Below are 13575 nucleotides of genomic sequence, written 5' to 3' on the forward strand. Positions count from 1 at the left end.
TAATGAGGAATAGGCATTTAGTATATTGCAATAGCTCAGAATGTGGGTTTAGAGTCATAGTGTACTCAAATCCCTGTTTTGCCACTTTGTGACTTTGTGGCTTTTCTAAAATCACCTAACTTCTCAAAACAGTAATTTCTGTATTGACTTAATGAGATTAAAAAGATAAGGCTTTGATCTCAAATTTAAGCGAATAACTGCAAAGATAATATGTGTGAAACACTTATTAGAAGGCATGTCATCAAGTTCTTTAGAAGATTGATGTTGTTGAGCTTTGAGTAGACACAATTTGGTAGTAGCTTCATTCAGTTATTTTTTAATCTATATTAACATTGTTTCACTTTACTGAGTAATCTGTTCAGCCATTTTACTATTTGATTTGATCAAGTGAATTAAATAAAATCTTTTCAACCTCAGAAACCTTTGAAAGATGATGGAGAATTTGTATATTGCCTCCCTCGGAAAAATTCTAAAGTTCTTTATAATCCGTATGATCTTCAGGTGGTCTCTGCCCACAGGGCTAGACATTGCAAAGAATTTTGGATTGTTACTGCTTCATTTATCTCAAAGGTAATATTACAGTGGATTTTATCAAGTTGCAGAATCATAATGAAAAAATATTACTCACTTTATAATTTAATTGGTTAAATTTATCTTTTGGGGTTTCAGACAATCCCATTCGTTTGATGAAGTTTGTGTTTAAGAACTTCCTTGGCAGGAAGTTTTTTTTTTTTTAATTTAAAAAATTTTTTATTTTTTAATTGTCATTTCCCCAATACAATTCGGCAGGAAGTTTTTTTAATAGTAACATTGTTTTTCTTTTTTGTAGAGTTTTAGGTTTGAGGATTCAATTTTAAGAATTATTTTTATGGAGTTCCCGTTGTGGCGCAGTGGTTAACGAATCCGACTAGGAACTATGAGGTTGCGGGTTTGATCCCTGACCTCACTCAGTGGGTTAAGGAGCCAACGTTGCCGTGAGCTGTGGTGTAGGTCGTAGACGCGGCTCGGATCCCTCGTTGCTGTGGCTCTGGTTTAGGCCAGTGGCTGCAGCTCTGATTCGACCCCTAGCCTGGGAACCTCCATATGCCGTGGGAAATGGCCATAGAAAAGGCAAAAAAACCCAAACCAAAACAAAAAGAGTTATTTTTACCTCTCAAATACTTTATTAATATATTAGTGTAATTTTTTAAAGGAAGAAGTAAAACTAACAACGACTACAACAACAAAAACAGGCATTTGCTGGCCTAACAGGAATTGTAAAAATAAGGGAGTATTTACTCAGATTTGCAAGAAACTTCATTCCCAGATGTAGGAATCTCCCTATTATATTTTGACATAGTACTTTGATACTTACCACAAGTTATAATTATGCAGTTGTGTGTTTTGATCATTTGTTTAATGTCTGCCTGCCAGCCTCTGCCCTTCCAGCCTCCCAGTTAACCTCTGTGTGGGCAGGACCACATCTAAACGAAGTCGATCTGTATGTGCAGATACGGAAACTCCTCTAATACGCATTATCAACTGGAAATGGAAGAAACACATTCTATATAAATAAAACTGTGCGCATAAATCCGTATGTGCTGATACAGGCACCTTGTATTTATGAAGAAATTTAAGAAAATGTTACCTCTAGGTGGGGGAGAGAGACTCTTGGAAAGAGATGAAGAGCAGGTTGTTTCGCATGTCCAAGTGAGATATCTGGCTAGGTAATGGGATTGTTACCCACTTTGAAACTACTATAGCCCTGTAGTTAAACTTAAGTTCACAAATATTACTCTGTAGAAAACATGGGAGTTACAAGACTTAAAAATAAATACTGATTTGTGAAAAGTATCTCAGGGTGAAGAAGTTTCTCTCATCCTCTCTATAGTGGAGAACAAGAAACAGTTTTAAAAATGGCAAGTATAGAAGCAGTGTGTAAGGAGAAATCAAATTTGAGTGTAGATGCAGTGGCAGAGGCCAGATGTAGAAAAAGCTTAATAATAAAGGCAGATAGTTAGGAGCCAAATACAGGTTTTCTTAACTTCTTGACAGTAGTGTATATTTTTTTCAAGAAGTAAGGTCATGTTTTGTGCTTTAAATGTGCAGGTTACTAAAACAGGTGGTGTAGAAGAAACAGAACTTGTACCTTCTTTGGAATGGCTACACGAAAGAAGATGTTACTATTTATTACAGCAATTCAAGATATTTTCCCATTTTCGGTGAGATGAATGAGACTGAAACCAATTATTTGTAGTATGATCCTGGTGAAATTGCAATTGCCCGGATAACAGCTGAGTTCTACTGCAGTAATGCCATATTCAAGGAGCATTTTATAGGAAATGGGGTATTTCATAAAAATTTTTTAGATAAGGGAAGTATACCTGTTTAAAATCTTAATTTCAATCTTTTTGGATAAGCATTGTAAGAAAAAGATGTTTTATACTTAAGCAAATTTAAATCGACTATGATTAACTTACCTTTTGCTTTTCATTCATTTATTCATTAAATAAATATTCTTCAAGGTCTGATAAGAACCAAGCATCCTTCTTGATGCTTGGGATACTGATCGAACAAACCAGTGTCTTGCTTTCAAAGAACTTAGATTATAGTGGATGAGAAATAATAAAAGGAACGCTTGACTGTGTAATGTCAGGTAGACATGAAATATTATGAAGGAAAACAAAACAGAATTAGGGAGGTGGGGGCAGCTTGTTGATTTAAGGTCATCATTTTTAAATTGATCTAGTTGTAAGTTGCATCACATCACATCAGGATTCCTGAGACTTTTTGAACAGAGTAGTACTGCCTTCACAGAGTAGTCCCAGAATGATGTTCTTGCAGTGTGGGTATCTGGTTTGATAAACTTTTGTTTCATCTCTAATGCCTGTCTTTTCTTGTTCCTGCTGCTATCTGCTATATACTAGGAAAAGAGATAATGTTTTAAATAGTTAGATTTAATATGGTAAGTAGTTGGCTAACTAAAAACCTCAGGAACTTTTCTATAAGAGAAGTAAATGGATTGTGTGGCAGAGAAGTTATTCACTTGCTAAACAAACGTTTATTATGTTACATGTTGTGTTACACTGTTATGGGCACTGGAGACACACCTGGGGAAAAAATATGCAAGGTCTCTGTGCCTATAGATCTCACATTCTAATAGAGGAAGATAGATAATAAATAAGTGCATAAGTAAATAAATAGATTTCAGATCGTGGTAAGGGCCAAAAAGATAATAAAACAGAGGGGTGTGTGTGTGTGTGTGTGTGTGTGTGTCTTGCTACTTTAGATAGGATGGCCAGAGATGTGTTTAAGCAGAGACCTAAATGATGAAGAGGACACATCCCATGAAGGGTCTTGAGAGAGAAGCATTCCAGGCAGAGGATACAGCAAGTTTAAAAGTTCTGAGGCAGGAACAAGTTTAATGTGTATTCAAAGGTAGAAGTGATTCCATTGAAGTGTTAAGAGGTTGGTAGAAGATGAAGCTGGTTTTGCTATTGTTTGGAACCTAACTTACATGCAGTGTAGTGTTAACAATTGAGAAGTTTCTTTTTAAGAATATGTATGATACTTGCATCCTTGTAAATCAGGCGCTATTAGTGAAGCTAGAAGTTTCTGACTCTAGATTATTAGTGTGTGATCTTATCCAAGGGATTACTTTCTATATCTGTTTATTTAAAGTGTCATTGTTGCACTTTCCCCTGGTGTCCTTGCCTTGTAATAAATCCTCAGGATCTATTCTGCCCTAAATAATTTTCATTGACTAGGCTTTGGAAACCTAGTTGGGACTGGAGCAAGAATCATTGTTTTATATGACATTTGGCATCACTATGTCCACAGCAAAAATGATTCATTTTCTTCATCATATGTTAAGAAAAATGTAAGTTAAATTTTTGTCAACTTTAAATTTGTAGATTCGTTTGAATTTTGAACTTGATTTTTAATATATTTTCTAATTTTTTTTATCAATAATGTAACAGGTTATATTTACATAGAAAATTAATGACCTAAAGTGGTCATGTCATGTATGTAGTGCAGAGGTGTGTACACAGTAACAAGCATCATTGTTCCTTTTTTAACCTCATGAACTTTCTGGATGATTAATTTCTCTGGCCTGGTGCGCATACTCTTGAGGTACCGTGACTGGATTAGAGTGAGATAGGAACTTCTTTTGAATGCTTCTTTGGAGCCTGGTTCAAGTTGTCAGATTTGTCTGAGCATTTCTTGTCCCCACGGCCTCATCACCAGATTCTTTTTGAACCACTCAGGTGGCTCCAGGGCTCCTTCAGTCTTCTTTGATTCAAAATCAACCCCTGATGTCACTAACACTGGCTGGTTGTTTGGCCTCCTGGGCATTCTATCCCTGCCAGTTTCCCCTCCCCGCTCACTCTTACCTACTGCATCAGGAATCTCAGTTTGGCACGTGAGTATCACATCTTAGCATTTGTTTAAGAGTGATTATTTTAGGGTGTTCCTGTCGTGGCTCAGTGGTAGCGAACCCGGCTAGTATCCATGAGGACTCAGGTTCAATCCCTGGCCTTGCTCAGTGGGTTAAGGATATGCCATTGCCATGAGCTGTGGTATAGGTTGCAGAAGTGGCTTGGATCCCACATTGCCATGGCTGTGGTGTAGGCTGGCAGCTACAGATCCAATTCGACTCCTAGCCTGGGAACTTCCATATACTGTGGGTTTGGCTCTAAATAAAAAGACAAAAAAAAAAAAAAAAAAAGAATGATTGTTTTCACCAGGATGGAAAAACTACTAAGGGAAAGATTGTGATAAGGTACCAGACTAGTCCCACAAGTGCATGAAATAGATGGCACTGTTCATTTAGAGAAATTAAGGAAGGTTTTCAGAAACAGTTGACCATGTTTATTTCATGTGTGAAAATCAAGGATGGTGAATAAATCACCAGGGAAACTTTCCCATTCCTTCCCTTGTAGGTTTTTTCAGTTTTTAAAAGGATGAATGCATCCTTTTAAAAACACAAGTGTTGGAGTTCCCTAGTGGCATAGCGAGTTAAGAAACCAGCATTGTCATTGTGGTTCAGGTTACAGCTGTGGTGCAGGTTTGATCCCTGGCCCAGGAACTTCTACATGCTGCATGTGCAGCCAAAAAGTGAAAACAAAAACACAAGTATTAAATAATATCAAAATGATATATATTATCTTTTAAAAAAATTTTATAGTTTCATACAATTTTTAAAGGTTATTTTCCATTTACAATTAAAAATATTGGCTATACTCCTTGTGTTGTATAATACATCTTGGGCCAGTCTACACCCAATACTTTGTATCTCCCACTCCCCCACTCCTATGTTGTCTGCCCATGGTAACCACCAGTTTATTCTCTATATCTGTGAGTATGCTACTTTTTTTGTTATATTCACTAGTTTGTTGTATTTTTTTAGATTCTACATTTAAGTGATATCATACAGTATTTGTCTTTCTATGTCCAACTTATTTCACTTAGCATAATGCCTTCCAAGTCCATCCATATTGCTGCAAATGACAAAATTTCATTCTTTTTTATGGCTGAATAGCATTCCATTGTGTATATACCACATCTACCTTATTAGCTCATCTGTTGGCAGACACTTAGGTTGCTCCCATAACTTGGCAATTGTAAATAATGCTGCTATGAACATTGAAATGCATGCATCTCTATGAGTTAGGGTTTTGTGGGTTTTTTTTTTCCAATATGTATCCAGGGATGGGATTTCTGGGCCATATATTCTATTTTTAGTTTTTTGAAAACTAGAGAAAGAGGATTTCCCATCACGGCTCAGTGGTTAGCGAACCCATCTAGCATCCATGAGGTTGTGGGTTCGATCCCTGGATCCCTGGCCTTGCTCAGTGGGTTAAGGATCCAAAAAGACAAAAAAAAAAAAAAAAAAAGTTCCCGTCGTGACGCAGTGGTTAACGAATCCGACTAGGAACCATGAGGTTGCAGGTTCGATCCCTGCCCTTGCTCAGTGGGTTAACGATCCGGCGTTGCTGTGAGCTGTGGTGTAGGTTGCAGACGCGGCTCGGATCCCGTGTTGCTGTGGCTCCAGCGTAGGCTGGCAGCTACAGCTCCGATTGGACCCCTAGCCTGGGAACCTCCATATGCCGCAGGAGCGGCCCAAAGAAATAGCAAAAAGACCAAAAAAAAAAAAGGATCCAGTGTTGCCATGAGCTGTGGTGTAGGTTGCAGACACAGTTCAGATCCCGCATTGCTCTGGCTCTGGTATAGGCTGGTGGCTACAGTTGTGATTGGACCCCTAGCCTGGGAACTTCCGTATGCCCTAAGCTGTGGTGTAGGTCACAGACATGGCTCAGATCTGGCGTTGCTGTGGCAAAGGCCAGCAGCTGTAGCTCCAATTAGACCCCTAGCCTGGGAACCTCCATATGCTGCAGATTTGGCCCTAAAAAGCTAAAAAATTAAAAAAAATAAAACCCCCAATAAACAAAAGTCCAGGGCCAGGTGGCTTCACAGATGAATTCTACCAAACATTTGGAGAATAGTTAACATTTACCCCTCTCAAATTGCAAAAAACTACCAAGAAAGGGACAATTCTGAACTTATTCTATGAGACCAGCATCATGCTGCTACCAAAGCCAGACAAAGATATCACAAAATAAGTTACAGGCCAATAACACTGATGAACAATAGATGCAAAAATCTTAAAAAAAAATACTAGCAAACCAAATCCAATGACATTAAAAAGATCATACACCGTGATCAAGTGGGATTCATCCCAAGGGACTGCAAGGTTTTTTCAATGTCTGTAAATTAATCAGTGTGATACACCAAACATTAAAACATTCAAGAATAAAACACATGTAATCATCTCAATAGATGAAGAAAAAGCTTTTGATAAAATCGAACATCCATTTATGATAAATACTCTCCATAAAGTGGGTATAGAGAGAACATACCTCAAAATAATAAAGGCTATATATGACACACCCACAGCTAACATCATGCCCAACAATGAAAAGCTGAAATCATTTCCTCTAATACCAGGAACAAGATAAGGATGCCCACTCTCACCACTTTTATTCAACATAATTTTGAAAGTTCTAGCCATAGCTACCTGAGAAGAAAAAGAAACAAAAAGAATCCAAATGTGAAAGGAAGAAGTAAAAATATTGTTGTTTGTAGAAGACATGACACTATGCATAGAAAATCCTAAAGATGCCACTAGGAAACTACTAGAATTGATCATTGAATTCTGTAAAGGTATAGGATACTAAATTAATATACAGAAATTGGTTGCATTTCTATACAACAAAAAATAAACTCTCAGAGACAAATTAAGGAAACAATTCCACCAAAAAATAATAAAATATCTAGGAATAAACCTACCTAAAAGGTAAAAGACCTGCATTCCAAAAACTATTAGACACTGATGAAAGTTTGGTGTTAGATGCAAACTATTACATTTGGAGTGGATAAGAAATGAGGTCCCACTGTATAGCACAGGGAACTATATCCAATCACTTGTGATGGAACATGATGAAAGATGATATGAGAAAAAGAATGTATATGTATAAACTGGGTCACTTTATTGTACAGCAGAAATTGTCGGAACACTGTAAATCAACTATACCCCCCACATTTTTTTAAAGTAATCAAAGACAAAACAAATGGAAAGATATACCATGTTCTTGAATTGAAAGAATCAGTGTTTTAAAAATGACCAAGTTACCTAAGGCAATCTACAGATTCAGTGCAAACCCTATCAAAATACCAATAGCATTTTTCACAAAATGAAAAAAAAAATTTCAAATTTGTGTGGAAACAGAAGACCTCAAATAGCCAAAACAGTCTTGAGAAAGAAGAATATGGAAGAATCACACTCCCTGACTTGAGACTATACTACAAAGCTACAGTAATGAAAACGGTATGGTATTGACACAAAAAAACAGACACATAGATCAGCAGAACAGAATAAAGAGCCTGGAAATAAATGCACAGATTTTCGTCAACTAATCTATGACAAAGGAAGCAAGAATATACAATGGAAAAAGTCTCTTCAATAAGTAGTGCTGGGAAACTGGACAGCTACAAGAGTGAAATTAGAACATTCTCTAATACCATATACAAAAATAAACTCAAAATGGGTTAAAGAACTAAATGTATGACCACATACTATAAAACTCAAGGGAAATATATGTAGAAATTCTTTGACATAAATTGTGGCAATATTTTTTGGATCCATCCAGTACAGGAAATAAAATCAAAAGTAAACAAATGGGACCTGCTGAAACTTAAAAGCCTTTGCACAGTAAAGGAAACTACTGACAGCAGGAAAAGACAACTGAATGGGAAAAATTATTTTCCAATGATACAACAAATAAAGGGATTGATATCTAACATATTTAAACAGCTCATATAACAACATTAAAAAAAAACCAATTTAAAAATGGGTAGAAGAACTGAATAGACTGTTTTAATGAGGAAATGCAGATGGCCAACAGGCATATGAAAAGATGTTCAACATCACTAGTCATCAGGGAAATGCAAATCAAAATGTTAATGAGATTTTACCTCACACTTATCAGAATGGCTGTCATCAAAAGAAAAATAACAAGTGTTGGCTAGGACATGGGGAAAAGAGAACCCTTGTACACTGTTGGTAGGAATGTATATTGGCACAGCCACCATGGACAACAGTATAGAAATTTCTCAAAAGCCTCCACGTGTTTTTGATTTTTGAAGTTTTTTTTTTTCTTATAGGTAAATTCTAGTATCATTGTACTGTAGTTGGAATAGGTGCTTGATATGATTTCAGTTTTAAATTTACCAAGGCTTGTTTTGTGGCCTAGCATGTGATTTATCATAGAGAATGTTCTATGTGCCTTTGAAAAGAATGTATATTCTGTTGCTTTCAGATGGAATACTCTCTATGTATCAAATAAGCCCATTTGATCTAATGTGTTAAGGCCTGTGTTTCTATTGATTTTCTGCCTGGATGATTTGTCTATTGATGTTAAAGTCCCCTACTATTAAGTTATGTTACTGGATTGGATTTGGTTTCCTAGATTGGAAAAACCCAATTTCTCCATTTATGTCTGTTAATATTTGCCTTATATATTTAGATGCCCCTATGTTGGTTGCATGTATATTTACAGTTGTATCTTCCTCTTGGTTTGATCCTTTGCTCATTATATGGTGTCTTTGTGTCTCTTTTAAAAGTCTTTTATCAGTCTTTTGTCTGATATTAGTATTTTTTCCAGTTTTCTTTTGATTTCCATTTGTGTGGAAGTACCTTTTTCCATCCCCTCGTTTCAGTCTCTGGTGTGTCTCTAGATCTGATGTAAGTCTCCTGTAGGCAGCATATGTATGGTTCTTGTGTTTTTTGTCATTTAGTCACCCTATGTCTTTGGGGGGAAAATTTAGTCTGTATATTAATTATTATTATTATTTTTTGTCTTTTTGCCTTTTCTAGGGCTGCACCCATGGCATATGGAGGTTCCCAGGCTAGGGGTCTAATCGGAGCTGTAGTCACTGGCCTACACCAGAGCCACAGAAATGTGGGATCCGAGCCACCTCTGTGACCTACACCACAGCTCACAGCAGATCCTTAACCCACTGAGCTAGGCCAGGGATTGAATCTGCAACCTCATGGTTCCTAGTCAGATTTGTTGACCACTGTGCCACAATGGGAACTCCAGTATATTAATTTTTTACATTGACTTCTTATTAATGTACCTTTTCATTATCATTGAAAATTAAATCTTAACTCTTCTTGAAAAATGATTCTCTTTTTTTTTTTTTTTTTTTTTTGTCTTTTGTCTTTTTGTTGTTGTTGTTGTTGTTGTTGCTATTTCTTGGGCCACTCCCACGGCATATGGAGGTTCCCAGGCTAGGGGTTGAATCGGAGCTGTAGCCACCAGCCTACGCCAGAGCCACAGCAACGCGGGATCCGAGCCGCGTCTGCAACCCACACCACAGCTCACGGCAACGCCGGATCGTTAACCCACTGAGCAAGGGCAGGGACCGAACCCGCAACCTCATGGTTCCTAGTTGGATTCGTTAACCACTGCGCCACGACGGGAACTCCTGATTCTCTTTTAAAAGTAGTAAGCCAATAAAACTATAAGGGAAAGTGACATGGTTTTTATATTTATGTTGCAACTAAATTAATTATGCATCTCTGAGAATAATAGTGACTTTTATTTACATTTACTTTCTCCATATATTCTATTGAAAGTTGGGGAGAAAAGTGATATGGCTTAGTATTTACTTTAGGTAACTCAGGATGAATGAAACATGTTCTATGGAATTTTCTATTATTACTAAGCCTTACTCAGATTATTATTCATTTATTCTATTAATACATGATTTATGAATATAGAATATAAGGAGTGTTTTTCTTTTCAGAATTAATAAGTCATTTGTTACTTGGAAATTGACTGTTAGAAGAATTAAGACAGAGAAGAGCAGGTAAGTCTTGATATGATTACATTCATAAAAACTTCAAGAGGAAACCTTATTATTATTTGCTTTTTCTGAAGGGGCCCTGTGGCGTATAGAAATTCCCAGGCTAGGGGGTCAAATTGGGGCCACAGATGCTGGCCTACACCATAGCCACAGCAACTCGGAATCTGAGCCATGTCTGTGACCTACACTGCAGCTCATGGCAACACCAGATCCTTAACCCACTAAGTGAGACCAGGGATTAAACCCACATTCTCCTGGATACTAGTCGGGTTCATAACCTGTTGAACTGCAAAGAGAACTCCCACTTTATTTTAAATATGTATTATGCAAAGAGATAGAAATTAATTTTCACTCAGTTGATTGGAAAGTCATATTCTATACCTTTTATGCTTAAATTTATCCCATTTTATTTTTAAAGACTATCAGCATTGTTTATATTTAACATAGTATGTATTATATATAAATATAAGAACTGCTTTTTAAATTTCCCAGTATAACATTCTGTAGTGTGCAGAAATCATAGTGCTATGAAGAAGCTGTGATGAGGTTTTGGTCACTTGATCTAACAAGATAGATGACAGTTAATTCTATTTTGCAGTCAAGTTTCATTGTTGCTATTAAGCTTTTTGACTTTTATATAATTATGATGGAAATACAGTTTTAAGAAATGATTCAGAGAGATCTCATGTACCTTTTACCCAGTTTTCCTCAGTGGTAACATCTTGCAAACATTTGGTATGACGACCAGAGCATTGACTTTATATGTTGACTTGTTTTTCACTTTTTTTTTTTTTTTTAGTAAAGTATAGTTGATTTGCAATGTTGTGCCAATTTCTGCTATACAAAAAAGTGATCTAGTCATGCATATATATACATTCTTTTTCTTATATTATCTTCCAACATGTTCTATCCCAAGAGACTGGATATAGTTCCCTGTGCTTTACAGTGCTTCATTGCTTATCCATTTTAAATGTAGTAGTTGGCATCCACCAACCCCAAAGTCTCCATCCATCCCACTCCCTCCCCTTTCCCCCTTGGCAACCACAAGTCTGGTCCTCTATGTCTGTGAGTCTGTTTCTGTTTTGTAATAGGTTCATGTGTGCCATATTTTAGATTTGCAAATAAGTGATATCATATGGTACTTGTCTTTCTCTTTCTGACTGACTTCACTTAGGATGAGAATCTCCAGTTGCATCCACATTGCTGAAAATGGCATTATTTCGTTATTTTTTAATGGCTCAGTAGTATTCCATTGTGTATATGTACCACATCTGTCAGGGGATATTTAGGTTGTTTCCATGTCCTGGCTATTGTGAATAGTGCTGATCTGAACTTATGGGTGTATATATCTTTTTGAATTGTAGTTTTGTCTGGATATATGCCCAGGAGTTGGATTACTAGGTCATTTAGTAGTTCTATATTTAGCTTTCTGAGGAACCTCCATACTGGTTTCCATAGTGTTTGTACTAATTTACATTTCCGTCATCAGTGTAGGAGGGTTCCCTTTTTTCCACACCCTCTCTAGCATTTTTTATTTGTAGGCTTAGTAATGGTAGCCATTTTGACCAGTGTGGTGGTAGCTCATTGTAGTTTTGATTTGCATTTCTGTAATAATTAGTGATGTTGAGCATTTTTTCATGTGCCTGCTGGCCTTTTGTATGTCTTCTTTGGAGAAATGTCTATTTAGATCTTCTGCCCATTTTTTGATTTGTTTATTTTTTGTTGTTGACTTGGTGTAAGTTGTTCGTATATTTTAGAGATTAAGCCCTTGTCAGTTGCATCATTTGCAACTATTTTCTCCCAGTCCGGTGGTTGTCTTTTCACTTTGTTTATGGCTTCCTTTGCTGTGCAAAAGCTTGTAAGTTTGATTAGGTCCCATTTGTTTATTATTATTTTTATTTCCCTTTCCTTGGGAAACTTACTTAAGAAATCATTTGTATGATTGATGTCAGAGAATGTTTTGTCTATGTTCTCTTTTAGGGGTTTTATGGTGTCTTGCCTTATATTTAAGTCTTTAACCATTTTGAGTTTATTTTGGTGTGTAGTGTGAGGATGTGTTCTGATTTCATTGATTACCTGCTGCTGTCCAGTTGTCCCAATTCCACTTGCTGAAGAGACTGTCTTTCTCAACCATTTTATATTCCTGCTTCCTTTGTCAAATATTAATTGATCATAGGTGTCTGGGTTTATTTCTGGATTCTCTAGTCTGTTCCATTGACCCGTATGTCTGGTTTTTGTACCACGACCACACCATCTTGATTACTGTCACCTTGTAACATTATCCAATTATGGGAGAGTTATGCCTTCTGCTTTGTTTTCTTTTCCTCTGGATTGCTTTGGCAGTTCTGGGTCTTTTATAGTTCCAAATAAATTTTTGGATTATTTGTTCTAGTTCTGTGAAAGATTTCATGGGTAATTTTATAGGGATTTCATTAAATCAGTAGATTGCTTTGGGTAGTATGGCCATTTTAATGATATTAATTCTTCTGATCCAGGAGCATGGGATATCTTTCCCTTTCTTTGAATCCTCTTTAATTTCCTTAATGTTTTTTAGTTCTCCAACTTGGTCAGGTTTATTCCTAGGTATTTAATTTGGGAGGGTGCGATTTTAAAGGGTGTTTTTTAAAATATTCCTTTTCTAATATTTCATTGTCATTATATAGAAATACAGCTGAGTTTTGAATGTTAATCTTGTATCCTCCTACTTTGCCAAATTTGTAAATCAGTTCAAGTAGTTTTTGTGTGGAGTCCTTAGGGTTTTCTGTATATAGCATCATGCCATCTGCATATAGTGATAATTTTTCCTCTTCCCTTCCAATTTGGATACCTTTTATTTGCTTTTTTTTTTAATCTAATTGCTGTGGCTAGGACCTCCAGAACTATTTATGTATTTTTTTTCAGAACTATATTGAATAAAAGTGGTGAGAGTGGGCATTCTTGTCTTGTTCCAGATTTTAGTGGGAAGGCTTTCAGCTTCTCTCTGATATGTAACTCTTTAATAGCTATATTCAATTCTCTCTCACTCCCACTCTGTCCTTAGCCTGTGGCAAACACTAATCTGTTCTCCAGTTCTATAATTTTGTCTTCTCAAGAATGTTACATAAATGGAATCATGAAGTACGTAACCTTTGGGATTGATTCTTCACTTATCATAACTCTGTAGAG

General features: G+C 36.4%; 1 protein-coding gene across 1 annotated transcript in view; it reads left to right on the plus strand.

Moving 5' to 3' along the window:
* DNAH14 (dynein axonemal heavy chain 14) overlaps nucleotides 1-13575 on the plus strand; it is a 343434-nt gene that overhangs the window by 58891 nt on the left and 270968 nt on the right. Inside the window, exons 6-8 of the mRNA XM_084979196.1 lie at nucleotides 418-570; nucleotides 2089-2201; nucleotides 10351-10413. Coding sequence (XP_084835322.1) covers nucleotides 418-570; nucleotides 2089-2201; nucleotides 10351-10413 — 329 coding nt within the window. The remainder of the gene's footprint in view (nucleotides 1-417; nucleotides 571-2088; nucleotides 2202-10350; nucleotides 10414-13575) is intronic.

Source organism: Sus scrofa, chromosome 10 (assembly GCF_054392235.1).
Source record: "Sus scrofa isolate SSC_HxYL_T2T_F1_AM1 chromosome 10, Sscrofa_HxYL_maternal_Yorkshire_Landrace_v2.0, whole genome shotgun sequence".
NCBI classification, from domain to species: Eukaryota; Metazoa; Chordata; class Mammalia; order Artiodactyla; family Suidae; genus Sus; species Sus scrofa.